Raw genomic sequence first — 16,790 nt, 5'->3', positions numbered from 1 at the left:
ATGGGCTTAAGCCAAACCCCACTGACATCAGAGAGAGTTTTTCCATTTACTTCCATGGGCTTTGGATCAGCCCAGGGTGCTCAGCTATGCCCCCTACTGCTGTTCCAAAGCAGAGTCATGTGCACTTCTCTCAATGCCCGCTGACAAGGTGTGCGCCTGTGCAAGGGCTCACGCTCCATGCCAGGCTCCCATTCTAGTAGACCACACCACTTTAGGGCTATGGAGTGCCTCCAGATATGCCAGCCAACTCCTTCAACTGTTCATGGAGATACTTGGTGGCTTCTGTCCTGCTTCTACACAGGTGAGAATAGGGTTACCAGTCCTCTTCCCCCACCCAGTGCACCAACACAACAAGACACATCAGAATTTTGCTCTGAGCAACAGAACATGACAGTGCCTTTTTAAGAATTTATACAAACTTCAGATGAATCTGATGCAAGGACCAAAGGCCCAAGTGTTCGTAACCAATGAGAAGAGTAATAGTTCCACATGATGAAAAAATACAGAATAAAATCTGAATTAACTATGGTAGCTCCTTCCTATGGGTCTCCAACACACCTTGTCTTACTTGTTTATATTTTAGCTTGTAACATTTCTGGGCCACAGGCTGTCTTGCACAGCATCAAGCATATTATTGGTGCTTAGCAAATAAGGAACAACAGTAATGACAGCATTGGCCACATTATTTTGTTGTAAATACAAAATGACATTGAAGACCTTTAAAAAGATGAAGATTTGAAAAGAAAAATGGTATTATCTATTTCTGAAAAATAAACATCATTTCAATGGATTAATTATTTCATTAAATAGGATCGTGAAATAATTCATTTACTCCTGGACTGTTACTTTTCTATTCACATTTTGTTAATAATGTTCAGCTGAATTTTGTGACAGTCTTTAAAGTTCTTCTGGTACTGAAACTCCCACAGCAGAGGGCAGGAGAATAGCACAAAGGAAGCATGGCTCAGACTGAAAAGGGAGTCTCTCCAAAGACAAAATGGATAGTTTTACTGTTTGTTAACAGGGTTATTTCAGGTTACTTATCTTGTCATGGAGGCAGATTCAGTCTTTAGAGGCCCTATCTAGTAGTAGTTATCTCCAGCTTTCCAAGTCATGCAAACTGCAGAAGGCCATGGCTTATGGCTCTGTACCAAGCCACTTATTCAGGGGGAAAGTCATCCTGCTTCAGATGGCTAATATTAAAATAAACTTGTGTTTTCTTGTGAACTGTTCTGGGGAAAATGAGCCGAAGCAAAATTGCACATCTCCCACTGTGGTACAATATTCCCTAATGGTCTATATTCCACCACCCCTACTCAGAATGGGAACCAGGCAGCACATGAAAATTTCTACAGGCCAAGGTTCAGAATAATCTCTAGCCCTCAGTGGTGCCCAAGATGAGGAACGTGCATTGTCCTGATTTAAGGGACGTTTTTTTTTTAAAAACACAAATCAACAAAAACCTTTGCATTGAGGAGACCTTTCCCACTTACCAGAAGGGAAAGGTTCTCTTTTGGGGATGTGGAGGGAGAGGGGAGCCCTGGCCTAATTCCATCTGCCATTTTCCCAGAAGCGTTGTAGGGGGAAAGGGTACAGTGTAGGCTTGATGAGCCCTACTGGATGACAGAAACAACGTTGTCGGCCAGAAATGCAACATATTAGACTTTAACTCTTTCCTGGTTGTCACTGTTAGTCAGGCAAGAAAGCCTCCACTTCACAAAGCACCCCATGAAAATTAGGTGCAGCCTCCACAGATGCAGAGCATAGGAGGCCTATGGAAGTCACAGAGGCGGCTTTCAACTGGATAAGGGCCGTTGGATTGTATTATCACTTCTCTCTCTGGTTTGAGTCACTGGGTTTAATTCTACCTTGTGAAAATGGGTGCAGCTCTACCAAAGCCATATAATCAGAGAAAGCAATGATAAATAAGCGACGACTTCATACGAACTTATGCTTGGAATTAGAGAGAATTTTGTGTGTGATCCCTCTGTCACTACGATCCTGGAAGTTCCTTAAAAGATCCAAATAATTGATCCCAGTTTGGCTGTTTTCAAGACCACATCTTGCCAGGAAAAGGTTAAAATGCTCCTTTTTGAGATGCATGTCAAATTTTTGTAGGATTGACAAGAAGGATTCTTTTCCCACCTTCCAAAAAAAAAAAAAAAAAGTGAATCAGACTTCACTTTATTTAAATAAAACTTTAATATGCAGAATGTCACTGATGAGCTTTCTCATTACTTATTCTGTTGCATGATCACTGTATTTATTCGGTGTTCAAGGGCCACATTCAGCCACCTTACTCGTAATGGGCAAAAATCCCAACTCCACGGCAGTCAATGGCAACGTTCGTATTGGCTTCGGTGGAGCCAGGGTTCCATTCAATGAACAGAACTTTACTCTACGAGCAGTCCCATTGATAGGAGTTCTCCCCTCCACTGTGGCTCTTTTATCCTGCTGTGGATCAAGCCAAGGAAGAATTCCCCCTGGAGCAGGCTTAGCTTAAGGCCTATCTGCAAGCCCCAGCATTGGTGGCATGTCAGGAATGCACTGAGTAACCATTATTTAATAAATCTTCATATAGTTTATTATAGGTCTGGCTACAAGCATTGTCTTTGGTGTAAGATCTAAGGGAAAATTGACCTGGGGTAAGTGACTGGTCCTTTGTGATGAGCAATAACCTGAATCTTGTTGTCATTTTTGGTCTTAAAGGCCATCTACCACAGAGATGTGCGCCCATGGGTGGCAAGATAAGCCAGAATGTCTGAGGGGACTGTCTGGGACCCCGTTTAAGGCTGTTAATGTGCCTGATCAGTTTGCACTTGGTGCAGTTGATTGGTGAAATCTAAGTTCAGAATTCACAACCAATTTGGAGTTTGTGCCCTAGTTTTTAAAAGTCTGCCCTGAGTTGATACTTATACTCTTGGGCCACCATTGGGAACTTAATACAAAGTGTCAATCTATAGAAAGAGATTGCAAACACTTTGGGCTTGTTTGTTTGGTCCTCTCCTTTATACATAATCAGTCTTGCTAAACTGCTTGCCTTGGTCCTGATTTTCTAAATTTTTGGAATAAACACTTGCTACTCAAATTGTTAGTGCCTATTAATATAAAAGGGACCATTTTCTTATTAGAAGCATCACATCCACCAAAGCTATGGATATAAACAATATTAATGGATACATTTTCCAGTAATTCAGCAACAAATGTGGAGATCACTGCTATACTGGTAAACACAAAGGACCAAATAATGCTCTTCTCACTTATCTAAGTAACCCTACTGAGTAATACCAACTGGCTGGTTAGTGTATTGGGGTTTGGATTCAAAAATGCTTGCTTCACATCTCATTACAGCCCACACAATACCTCCAGATCATTTGCTGTGGGCGCTTCCCCATTTAGAACAGATTCACAGACTAAAAAGCATTTTACCTTGCCTGTTTTTTGTGGGTCATGTTTTTCAAATTCTTCTTTCATGTTTCTAAATCCTTCTCTGAATTTATCTTTCAGCCACCTTTCTATGTCAAGTGAAGCTCTGCGTTCCCACTCTGCTTTCGAGATTTCTCTGCTTTGTCCTTCAGTTGTGATATAGAAAGAAAAGTTTAAAAATTATTTAATATAAACAAAAAGAAGACAGGTAATATGGTGAGAAAAATAATACGACTCTAATGCACTGAAACTGTATAGTACTGAAGGAGTCAAAGGATGGGAAGACAGCTGTAATTCTTCGTGATCTAGTTACTGATAAGCCCTAACAGTGGTGAAACAGCCATCTTTCTTCAATCAGTGATGCCTCCTGTTAGTTAGAGCACAGCCCAAGACTCCTTCAGGTTTTCCAGGTACTTTTTTTTAATCCAATTAAACTCAAAGACATCACTTCTCTGCACCTTGTACAACTCCTTTGTTGCTTTCTTTGCAAAGTATTTCTTGGGTGTAAATTTAACCAGGATCAAATTTGCAAATGACACTAAATTTTGAGGGGTAACAAACACACAGGAGGACAGAACTAAACTGCAAAGTGAGATGGAAAATGGGGGCTGCAGGGAACAAGCAGAGATCCACATCTACAGTGAAATAAGCAACAAAGATACAAGGTGAAGAGAAATAACCATGCAGCTGCGTTGGTTGCATTTAAGTGAAGTTATTTTCATCTGGTCTCCAGTAGAGTGAAGATGAGGAATCATAACCAGACAGTTAGGAGGGGAGGTGTCCCATAAAAGGATCTCAAGAAGTGGTGTATAGAATAAAAAAGTTTGATGACACCTGTTCTAAAGTGCAAGCCAGCATCAATCCAAGCTTCTCCACACTGTACCACCAATGTGCTTTAACCCTGACTTCGAGGGATCACCCTGAGATGTAAGAGAACAATTCCTCCTCCACAGCCATTCAGTCTCTGCTCATTGGGGAATTCAAGGCAGATCCTTCAGACACCAAGCCACACATTTGTATGCATCTCTGAAACTGAACGCAGAGAGCATTAGGCTCCCCATGTCTACCCTTAAGCTAGAAGGCTGGAGCCTATGACAGAGGCTTACATTATAGGTACTCTCACTGCAGGTCTGTTTGCTGTATTTGTAATATATTTGCTAATGTATGTGTTACTTGATCAACTGTCAGACCTGTTCATGATTATATTGCCCTTTTGTGAGTGTTGTATAAAGAGAATAAAAGCCTTACATATATTTGTAACAAAGGTTTTTCTTTAACTCAAGTAGTAGATGCTTATGTTTTTGGAACCAAAAGTCCTTGATGATTCTATCCCTGATATTGCAGACAGGTAATTGAGCAGGTAACCATGGTGTCTGTGCATAGGTAACATCATATAGTGCAGGATATTTAAGTAAACATTGACACAAAGAAGAAAAACTCCCAGAACCTAGGAAAGGCAACCAGCATAATCAACTATAAGCATTCTATAGACAATACTTGGAGGATCTAAATTACTTGTTCAGTGCTTAGATGTTATTCTGATAAGTACTATAGAAAAACCTCAGATAGAGAGAGTGGTGGAGAATGGTATCAGTAAACAACAAATACGGTGGAAGATTTGTGATGTGGATACCTAGTCCAATAATAACTGAACTAAAACCACGAAATTCATTTCACAGAGGCTACCAGACAGCCAACAGACAGAGAGTAACTATTTTAAGACTTGACTACTTCTGAGCCAGTTGTCTAGAGGTGTATCCATAACCAATCCCACAAGTGATTCACTTTCCATGATCTTTTTTTCTGATTGTCAGGAAGGTTACTGAAAGCTATGGATTCAATTAACCAATATTTATTTATTTTTTACCAGAAACTTTAGCATTGTTTGAAGATCCATTTTGGAGCTCAGCTCCTAGTTTTTTAAGTAGTATATCTTCTTTCAGAACTCCTGTTCCTTCTGTGTCATACCTGCAAAGAGCAAGAGGAGAAAGTCATTATCAGATTTAGCTTCCTTTCTTAGAGAATAGTTCATGCTTCCTCTGCATTTGTCACCTTCCTGTGAACATCAAGCACTGACAAAACGTCAGCAGAGTCAACCCAATGGACCAGGTTTTTTCAACAAACCAAAATTGAACAATAGAGAGACAACACTCCCAGCTGTCCCCATAATATTAGATAAAATAGAGGCAATGGTACCTAGTGGTAAGCACATTAGCCTTCTATTGTAATATATAAAAGAATAAAATCAATAGGCCAAATCCTGAGTCCTCAACTGACCCCCATTCCTCTGCTTCCACTGACAGCATGGAGCAGTAGATGGGCTCTGCACCTCGTGTTCAGGAGTCATGATTTGACTTAATATCATATACTCCCAATTATCTGAAACCCTATCCAAACCTCTGCATTATCACTCACTCCAATGACAGCAAGGCTGCAAAGGGACCCCGATGTGGTGACAGGGCCAGTGACACCCGATCCTGGCAGGCACCAGGGGCAGGGAAGGCTGCAGTCCTGGCAGAGCAAAGCAGAGTCCTCGGCAGAGAGGGCAGCACAGGAAGCCCTTGGCAGCCCCGCTGTCACGGGAGTGAGTGAGCGGGTCCACGACTGCAGAGGGCTCCCTGCACTGCCCTTTCGATTATCCAAACTCCCAATTATCCAAACAAAATCTGTGTTCCCCAGGCTATTTGGATAATTGGGAGCATGCTGTTATAATAATACGTGCACTTACATACCCCTTTCATCTAAGGATCTCATAGCACTTTACAAACACTGATAATTCTATAAATCAGGTTTATAATGGAAATTACAGTATGAATGATCCTTCCTTGCAGCAGACCTGCTGTTATAACTATAGTGAACTATTGAAAATTCATGTGACCAGTATTTCTATGGAAAGCATCATCACGCTGCTTTGCGCCAGTTAAGAAGCTTTGGTGTTTGCCTATTGGATGCACTAACTGGTTACCACATATTGGAGCAGACCCTGTTCTGCAGCTACTTTGTGTGGGGAACTCCCATTGGCTTCACTTAGAGTTCTGTATGCAGAGCAGCTGCAGATTAGGGCCCACGAGTGGTCAGTGGAGTCCTCTACCCTGTGCCTGGTCTAAGCATCTTCCCTGTGGCTAATATGACAGATGAAAGTGGCTATTTGTATATCTTACACTATCCAGGTTCTCTCCATTTACCTTTTCCTCCCTTTATCTGGCCCCACACCAGCATCACACACACATACCCTCACAAGTCTACCACTAACACCAGAGGGGTGCTCTTTATTTTTTTAAATGCGAATGAGAATATTATCTAAAACTTGAATCAGATATTACCTTCTCCAAAGCTTTTCAAACTCCTCATTTCCAATGTGAAAACCTAGTTTGTTAAGTATGTTCTTAAACTCAGGCATCAGAATCCTGATGTCATCACCTGGGTTCTTCTGGGGCATCAGATCAGCAATATCCAGGGACCTATTTCCAACAGAAGACAATATGATCCTTGCCTTATGAAACTTACCCTATGCCTGCTACACAGAAATTCCTCATTCTCTTACAAAGACAGAATTATTACATTAAAAGAAAAAAAAATCAATCCTGCTATGTACTTGGGGGTTTCTCTACAATTGCGTTATCCCTTAGCAGTGGAAAAGAATCAAGAAGGTAGGTTTGGTTTGGGGTTTTTTTTATATGGCCCACTTTGTAAAAGGATGCTTCCCCCTCCCTCCTGATCCCATTCTATAGACTTGGATGCTGCCAGAGTCAAGCCTGATAAATCCTGAACCTTTTACCAATGAGAACATTTAACATTAGACGCAACACATCAAGGGATGTGGTAAATTCTCCAACACTTGGAATCTTTAAATCAAGATCGGGTGGCTTTCTAAAAGATATACTCTAGTTCAGCCACAAATGATTGGGTTTAATCACTGGGGGAAGTTTCTGGGATCAGTGTTACACAGGAGGCCAGACTAGATGATCACAATGGTCCCTTCTAGCCATAAAATCTATGATTGCTGCAGAAGTGCTTATACCTTTGTTTTGCTTTTTCTTTTAGTTGTGCATGCACCTGTGATGCAGTCATCATGATTCTGTCCCCCAGTCTGTGGTTGATGGGATCAAGCCAGGCTGGAGCCCCAGAAGTAGCAGGATCACGAATTGCTGCATACAACTCTTCAAACTTGATAATGGCTTTGTCCTGTAGTTTAAGCCTGTTACAATGCAGGATTGTGAATGTTTGTTTGCAGTGTTTGCAGTGTTTGCATTCTCTTCAGTGACATAAAAAAAAGATAGATCACTTACTGATGGAGAAGCAGACCATACAAATCAAACCTCTCCCTTTCAACACTTCTTTCTTCCACTACCTCAGCTCACATACAAAGGAGAAAGCCATTAAGTGGCAATGACATATATATTAATACTTGCCTTAAATGCACTAACATGTGTTGGTATTAACTCCATTAACATTCAACTAGTGATTAACTGTGGCTGAGCTGGTGGAGCCTGGCGACAGCTCAAAGTTGGCTGGCAAAAGATCGTACTGTAAATGAGTCAAAACTGCAGATGCAGAGCCTATCCAGCCTAGCCTGAGGAGTTCCCACTGCCCTACGATTAAATGCATCACCACCACCAGAGTAAGATTTTATTCTTTGACAGATGTCTTCGAGTTGCAGCGAATCCCCAGGTTGCCAGGCAGCAAGCACATCCCAATTGCCACCCAGCAGCTGTAATCAGCTTGCCCTTCCCTGCACAGGTCACAGGAAGTTCCACATCAAGGGGTTCGACAGTAGCCTCATGGTGCTACATAAACCCAAGAGGAATTCCAGGAAGTGTCCAGGCAACAATGTGGATCATTAGCTAGCTCCAAAGTCTACACTGCATTCTCTGTTCCTGAACTCCTGGTATTGACCTTGGCTTTGACTTGGACCTTGACTACCACTCATACCCCAGAACACCCACACAGACCTGATATCAGGTACTGACCTTTGGCCTGATCCTTGACCGGTCTCTGGCTCTGCCCGTCAGCCTGATTACTGCCCCTGATACTGACTCTGAACCCCAGTTGTTGTTCCTGCCTACCTAGCTCCTGCACTAGTCTCGTCTACCTTTGCACAGAATCGTGACCCACTCTTTCTTCTGTACAGTTTGTAACAAGAATGGTCATCTATAGTAGATGTAAGAGAACAACCTTAATACAAATGCTGTTAGAATACCACGATCTGATCCTTCATGAATAATAACTCCATATGGCTTTAAACCAGACTGAGGAAAATTCAAGTTGATATGGCTCATCCAAGAATAATTCTGAATGCTGCTGTTGCTTCTGCATCTACACTTACTTTTAAAAAGGAGATATTTACTAGCGACTAGGGGTCTGATCCAACAGCAATAAAAGACTCCCACTGACTTCAGTGGGTGGGGTCTCAAGCACTATGTTCTTCAGTGCCCTATTTACAATATTCAATTAAACTCTTGTAAGACGCCATTTCAATCCAGTCTGCCACTGTACACTTTTAATTATGTTTTCCAATGTGCATTACTTTGCATTTATCAACATTAAATTTCATCTGCCATTTTGTTGCCCAGTCACCCAGTTTTGTGAGATCCTTTTGTAGCTCTTCACAGTCTGCCTGGGACTTAACTATCTTGAGTAGTTTTGTCTCATCTGCAAATTTTGACACCTCACTATTTACCCCTTTTTCCAGATCGTTTGTTAATATGTTAAATAGGACTGGGCCCAGTACAGATCCCTGGGGGATACCACTATTTATCTCTCTCTTCATTCTGAAAACTGACCATTTATTCCTACCCTTTGTTTCCTATCTTTTAACCAGTCACCAATCCATGAGAGAACCTTCCCTCTTATCCCATGACTGCTTATTTTGCTTAACAGCCTTTGATGAGGAACCTTGTCAAAGGCTTTCTGAAAATCTAAATACACTATATCCACTGAATTTCCTTTGTTCACATATTTGTTGACCCCCTCAAAGAATTCTAGTAGATTGGTGAGGCATGATTTCCCTTTACAAAAACCATACTAACTATTTCCCAACAAATTATGTTCATCTATGTGTCTGACAATTTTGTTCTTTATGATAGTTTCAACCAATTTGCCCGGTACTGAAGTGAGGCTTACTGGCCTGTAGTTGCCAGGGTCACCTCCGGAGCCCTTTTTTAAAAAATAGCGTCACATTAGCTATCCTCCAGTCATTTGGTACAGAACCTAATTTAAATGATAGGTTACAGATGACAGTTAGTAGTCCTGCAATTTCACATTTGAGTTCCTTCAGAACTCTTGGGTGAATACCATCAGGTCCTGGAGACTTATTACTGTTTAGTTTATCAATTTGTTCCAAAAATATTTTAAAATGGAGCTACTCAAATAATAAAAATGTATTTGTGACTCATTTATACACTGGTTGATAACAGGGTGGAGGGAATTATTAATCAACCATTAACCCTATTATTTGCTCAGTTCTAATTGCAAGGAAGCCTGAAATTACATCCACAGTGCTATGGGGTATGCACAGCTGTGAATGGATGTAAGACAATGAAATTCACACACAGTGCCTGCAGTCGTTAATATAATACACAAAATTATTTCTCAGTAACTATGAATTTATTTCACTAGTGTAATGCAGGTTATTTGCCTGAGTACAAAGCTATGACTCAGTGAAGGGATTATATTACTGTCATAAATCACTTCAGGGTCCTTAACCAATTTACAAATGGTGCAAAACAAAAGAATAAAATGAGATTTGAAAAGATAACTGTGATGAAGCTCACATAGCGAGGAATAATGTGAAGCAAAAATCATAGGCAGGGGAATTATGGACCAGGCAGTAAAAATATAGAGAAGGCTGTGAAGATTATGGTGTGTAATACATTGAAGAGGAGCCAAAAGTGTGATGAAGTCATTAAAAAGGAAACAGCAACAGTACAATAGCAGGAATAATTCAAGCAAATTATTGAGGAAATTATTCCACTTTACTTCATGCTTGTTAGGCTTCCAGTTGAATTACTGCTCTCAGTCTGGCATATCATTTTTTGTAAAGAAAAATCAATTGAGAAGAGTAAAGAAGATGTTTAGAAAATAAGATCCAGGAGAAGATATTAAGAAAACGTACGGAAAAATCCAACTCAGTTTTCTCACACCCTGAGGGTATTTTAGCTGCCAGAACTCTTAGAACAGTTAGGCAATTGAACAAGATGCCAAAGTTGCTTATAGAATCACCATCACTGGAGGTATTGAAAGCTCAACTTGACACCCATCCATCACAGCTAGTGTAGGAATAATAAAATCCAACTTTCAGGGAGACAGACAGATGACCAACTAGAGGTTCTTTTCAACCCAAAGGACTGTCTGAAGAAGAATAAGTTGCAGGATTGGCATCAGGAAATCTACTTTTAATAAATTTGCTTTTTAAATATAAAACTGCGCTCTCCCTCTTATAGTACAATATTTTCCAGACCATGTGATTTAGAAAGATGCATCTGTGCTTTATAGTCACATCATCGTATTGTTTCCAGTTTGAAAATAATGTACTATGCTGGCAAGTGAAGGATGAATTTCTTGAGTAGGGAACAAAATTGGGAGAGGGGGCTATTGCAGTAAACCAGGTCCGCCATAGTCAAAATGGAAAATTTGCTCATATTTATATTATAGGTTATGAATAGTGGAAGTCTTTTGCTACCTTCTTTATCTTTTATCTGATCACATACCTTAGAAGAAGTTGCTGATACTGCTTGACGCTGATATACCTTCCCAGAAATTTGGTCAACATCATTAGTAGCACATCTCTATGAATGAATAAAAGTAAGAAATATATGTATAGTGTAATTTGATCCAGTCCACCTCCATACATTGATAAGACACAAAAGTGAGGGGTGGGGGGAGAGGGAATTGGGAGTAAATATAAAGTATTTCATGGTACTAAATATATGGGAAAAGACCACTGGCTTTGTTTCATACCTTTAGTGATACACATGCATGTGTCAAAGTTAAGTAAGAGGTCCCAGACAATGCAAACTGCTGTGTGAGACACATACCTATTGACCTGCCCCTTGCCCTCAGGGTCATTGTTTCTGAACAGTTGTCTCATAGTAAAATAGCTGCCAGATCTCATTTTTTCACGCAAAATGTGCTCCAGCTTAAAAAAAAATAAAATTGATACACATTTAATAGCAAATATACAAATAACAGACACCTCTAACATGTACTTTTAACTCATTTTTTCCCTTAAAGTACAAGAAGAGGATGTCAACCGTCACTGACAAGATGATAAGAAATCAAAAAGGAATAAATGTTCCACAATGAAATGATGTATCTTTAATAACCACCCGGGGGAGGGGGGGGTACTTTCTGTAGAGTCTTGAGCAGGAAAAGAAAAATGTAAATTTTTTTTCTGCTCAGCTATAATATAGGCTTTCAAGTACTGTTGCGCGACTGAATTGAGTGAACCTTATTGGCATTGCCAAGATAAATATGATCTTTGCTTTCTGTGTTATCATTAAATCATGTGTTGCCAAGTTACATTTTGAGAAAACTACAAGCCAAATCCTGAAACCTTTACTCAGCCTGTATTCAGACAAAGTTTCCATTGTCTTCAATGGGAGTTTTCCCCACAAATGACATTGTCATGAGGATGCCATTCAACATAGGTAAATTCATTCTGGAATAATTGTGAAGGAGTGTGTACAATGTTTCAGAGTTTAATTAATACTTATAGAGGATGTTACTAGGTAACTGAATTATACAGACTTATGCTGACTGTTCTTTTCTGTTTGACAGAGACCTTCTAAAAATCATATATTTTTAAAGGACTGGAGCTAGAATTTCCTGTGGATAATATTAAAATTGAACACTGTAGTATAAGTTAAGTTAGGATATGTAGTTATAACCTATCACTGTGCTTGGCTTTCAGGGCAAAAGGAGGAAATGTATGTGTACTTCCTTCATGCCAGTTCACAGGGATTGCTGACTGAAACCTTTCTTGGTACCGATATAGCCTATGAGTCAAATTTTATTCTACCCATTTATTTATATGGACTGTATTTGATTAAAGTCATACCTCATCAGCTTCAATCCTGAGCTGTGTCCCAGGCTGAGACAGTAAACTAGCAAAACTTGCTCTGCTTACTGCTGGGTTTCCAGTGTCGGCTCGTTGGCCTGGGTCATTAAAAAAAATAATCAAGTTTCAGAAACTATGAACAATGTATACAGGTAAAGAGAGCTAGTAGATAGGGCACAGAATTCAGTCACAGAGGGACCACCAGATCATCTGGCCGTGGGGAAGTTTAGGCTTGAAATTAGGCGAAGGTTTCTGACCGTCAGAGGGGTGAAATATTGGAACAGCCTTCCAAGGGAAACGGTGGGGGCGAAGGACCTATCTGGCTTTAAGATTAAGCTAGATAAGTTTATGGAGGGAATGGTTTAATGGGATAACATGATTTTAGTCAAATGAACAGCGTGACATCGCTGGTAAATAGTATCAATGGCCAATGAGGGTCTGGCTGGAGAATCTTGCCTACATGCTCGGGGTTCTACTGATCGCCATATTTGGGGTCGGGAAGGAATTTTCCTCCAGGGTAGATTGGCAGAGGCCCTGGAGGTTTTTCGCCTTCCTCCGCAGCATGGGGCAGGGATCGCTAGCTGGAGGATTCTCTGCTACTTGAAGTCTCTAAACCACAGGATTTGGGGACTTCAACAGCAGAGTCAAGGGAAAGGGGTTGGGACGGCTTTGTGGCTTGCATCATGCTGGAGGTCAGACTAGATGATCATAATGGTCCCTTCTGACCTTAAAGTCTACGAGAATCTAGTTGGACCTCCTGTATATCACAAGCCACCAATAGCACCCAGCACCTGCACACTAAACCCAACAACTGAAATTACACCAAAGTATTACAGCCCAAAGGAGACATCATTTGCCACAGGGAGAGAACAGGAGGGACCGAAGTGCACCAGTACCCAAGGTCCCTGCAATGGCAGGGAAATGATTAAGTGAGATATGCCCAGATAATCCTGGCAAGGGACCCGCACCCACACGCTGCAGAGGAAGGTGCAAACCCCTCTGGCGAAAATTCTTTCCTGATCCCATATATTGCAATCAATTAGACCCTAAGCATGTGATCAAGAACCATCCAGCCAAGCATCTGAGAGAGAGAATGCTCAGTGCCACCTCAGAGCCCTGGTCCTCCATGTCCAATGTCAGTTCTCCAGCTGTGGCCATCTCCAATGCTTCACAGGAAGGAAATAATACATTGGAGCAGGAGGAGGAATACCTCCTTAGCCCCTGAAGCATGAGCTTTAGGAACATAAGATACAAACTGGAAGCGAGCCCCAGGGCTGTTGAGCCTTGACCCCTACCATCACAAGCAACCCTGACAGACAACTGCATTCATAAATTTGTTCAACTCTCTCATAAAACTAATTAACTTGTGTGCCCCCACAACTCCTATTGGGAGGCTCAGAACCTCACCCTTCTGCTGGTTAGAACAGTCTTCTAGTTTCCAGCCTGAATTTGTTCATGGCCAGTTTATACCTATTTGTTCTTGTGCCAACACTGTCCTTTAGCTTAAATAGCTTTTCATCCTCCCTAGTATTTATCTCCCTAATGTATTTATAGAGAGCAATTATATCCCATCTTCACCTTCTTTTTGCTAGACTAATCAAGCCAAGCTCTTCCAGTCTCCTGTCATAAGATAGGCCTTTCATTCTCCTGATCATCCTTGTAGCTGTTCTGTACACCTGCTCCAGTTTAAATTCATCTTTCTTGAACAGGGTAACCATAAGAGTAGGCAGTATTCCAGATGAGGTCTTACAATAGCATTAATGCTTCTTCATCTCCACTGGAAAGGGCAATCAGGAGACCTCGGTTCTAGTCCCTCCTCTGCTACTGGTTTGCCAAGTGGCCTGGGGAAAGTCACTTATTCTCTTGGTCTTATATTCCCTAAGCATATTCTACAGATAATGTGTTGCACTTTGTATTATAGGTATGTTAATAAATAGAATCGTAGATAAAAATGGAGGGCTCGAAAGGACCTTAAAAGGTTATCTAGTCTATCTCCCCATGCTGAGGACAGATCCCTGCAGGACCCCACTAAATACATCTTCCCAGTTTGACAGCTAATCATTGATAACTATGCTTGGAGTATGGTTTTTCGAACAGTTGTGCATCCACTTAATAGTAATTACATCTAGACCACATTTCCCTAGTTTGCTTATGAGAATGTCATGTGGGACATGCCAAAAGCCTTACTAAAATCAAGTTATATCATGTTTATTGTTTTCCCCCCCATCCACTAGGCCAGTAATCCCATCAAAAATGAAAATTAGGTTGCTTTGGCATGATTTGTTCTTTAGGCACCCATTTGAAAAAATCTTGCCAATTGTCTGTGGCTGTATATGGTCCCATCTGGTGCCTTAAAAAAAATGTGCAGGTGTATAACTTACTTACAAATATCGATAATAATTTGTGATTGATTTCAATTTGATTGGGGAGGAAGGGAAAAGATGACTTCAGATGCTCAAAGAAATGCCAGTGTGGCCTTTCACAGCAAAGAACAGGGGATATGTCTGTGTGTTCTTGAATTTGAGCCCCAAGTAATAAGATATTGACTTAGAAATATTTAAAGTTTATATCTGAAGATTTTTCATATTTCTTACTGTATCTACATACCTCCCTTTTTGACTAATTTACAGTTTTACCTAAAAACACATGAGAATACACACACACACTAGGCACAATCTTGCAAAGGCAAGAGAAAGCCAAAAGACGACATAATAAATACGTGTTGGGCTTTTCTAATCTCTACAGTCCAAATTCTGGCTTCCCATTGACTTCAGTGGGTGGCACAGGCTGCAAGAGAGGGTAAAATTTGGTTCAATCAGCCTGTAATAGCACATAAGTGAAGTCATACTCTGAGTGCATGCAAATCAGGGTATACATGTGCAAAACGGTGCCTTTGACATTTCAATGTTCTAAATGCAGCATATTGACCAATGTGTTGTGTCAAGTATGACCCCCAAAGTGACCAAATCTTGACATGTTTAGCATAAAGTAAGAATCTAAAAGCATGGGAAAGGCCCGTTTCTAAATATCTTAGTATTGTCTTGCACAGTTCTGTACATTTGTGTCGTTTTGTTGTTGGTTATACACATTATTCTTTTGACATTCCCTTTTGGCTGAACCAGTAATATAAGCAAATGGCTTGACTGAACATGTCCTGTTGTGTTTAAGGATTACCTCACCAAAGCAACTGAATCTAGGCTAATAAAATGGCTTATTTTTTTCAGTACTTCAGTTGTGGCTGAGCTACATGAGACAGGGGAGGAGAGAGCAAGAAAAGAATAAGGAACATGATATAAGAACCTGAAGAGAATTGACCTGAAAAGAGCACTAGTGCTCCACTGCTGCTTCTTTGCCATCCCATTAGGAATACTCCTGTGTTGTGAATAATGTCCCCTGAACCCTATGTGCAGCATTTGAGGACTGTGGCATCACAATAGTTTGTTCCACATCTTCAGGGTTTTTTCATACATTTTTCAAAGTTTCACTTCCCTGTTTCTATTCTTTTGTGACATCTCAAATGTGGTTCGTATTTTGGTGGAAAAACTAACTATAGAAATTGCTAGTCATTGATTTCTTCTGCATCGGCTATTTGAAGAATTAGATTGTCATGAATAGTCTTTATTTTTAGGTTATTCTTGTCCCCAAGTATAATGTACAGTAAAACATTTTATAACATGTAGCTGTTAATAATAAAATCACAAAAAGTGTTCAGATCTAGAACTTTTAATCCATAGACCCTTATAAAGGAGGGGAAGAATCCCTATGTGGTCACCTTTTGGTATTATTATAGTTTATAATGGATTAATAAATAATGGCTATTATAAGCACATTATAGACATGAGTACTAAGTGTTATAGATGGTTATAAGCACATCAGTAGAAGTCATTATAGATGGATACAAGCAGCATTGTACATGAAGAATGTATTCACTTGTTCCGTGGTCCAGAAGGATATGCAGGAGGTCAGACTAGATGATCATGATGGTCCCTTCTGACTGTAAAGTCTATGAATCTGTGAGAAGGAGATGAGTGGCAGACCAGATGAAAGTCTCTGGTGAAGGTAAAAGGAGGGAAAAAAACAGGTTTCTGCGACAGATCACCAAATCCAAGAGGGAGGTGGAGGAGGTATTTCTAGAACAAATAACAGAAAAATCCAAAACCAGAAAGTAATAGGGAATTTTAGTAGCTACCCAGACATCTGTTGGAAAAGTAATATGGCAAAACAAAAAAATCTCCAGTTGGTTCTTGGAATGTGTTGGGAACAACTTCTTGTTTCAGAAGATGGAGGAAGTAAGCAGGGGTCAGCC

The 16,790-nt window shown here is 40.5% G+C and overlaps 1 protein-coding gene across 1 annotated transcript in view; it reads right to left on the bottom strand.

Moving 5' to 3' along the window:
- The window catches only part of LOC128838703 (EF-hand calcium-binding domain-containing protein 6-like), an 85,215-nt gene extending 72,689 nt beyond the window's left edge, over positions 1 to 12,526 (bottom strand). Inside the window, exons 1-8 of the mRNA XM_054031100.1 lie at positions 12,485 to 12,526; positions 11,463 to 11,563; positions 11,136 to 11,213; positions 7,448 to 7,624; positions 6,750 to 6,887; positions 5,294 to 5,394; positions 3,430 to 3,572; positions 1,949 to 2,145 (exon numbers count right to left, since the gene is read on the bottom strand). Coding sequence (XP_053887075.1) covers positions 1,949 to 2,145; positions 3,430 to 3,572; positions 5,294 to 5,394; positions 6,750 to 6,887; positions 7,448 to 7,624; positions 11,136 to 11,213; positions 11,463 to 11,539 — 911 coding nt within the window. The 5' untranslated portion in view covers positions 11,540 to 11,563; positions 12,485 to 12,526. The remainder of the gene's footprint in view (positions 1 to 1,948; positions 2,146 to 3,429; positions 3,573 to 5,293; positions 5,395 to 6,749; positions 6,888 to 7,447; positions 7,625 to 11,135; positions 11,214 to 11,462; positions 11,564 to 12,484) is intronic.
- Between the last annotated feature and the right edge of the window lie 4,264 nt (positions 12,527 to 16,790).

The sequence above is a fragment of the Malaclemys terrapin genome, chromosome 5 (genome assembly GCF_027887155.1).
Source record: "Malaclemys terrapin pileata isolate rMalTer1 chromosome 5, rMalTer1.hap1, whole genome shotgun sequence".
Classification (NCBI taxonomy): domain Eukaryota; kingdom Metazoa; phylum Chordata; order Testudines; family Emydidae; genus Malaclemys; species Malaclemys terrapin.
Note: the sequence above shows the minus strand (reverse complement) of the source record. Positions and strands in the feature narration are given on the sequence as shown.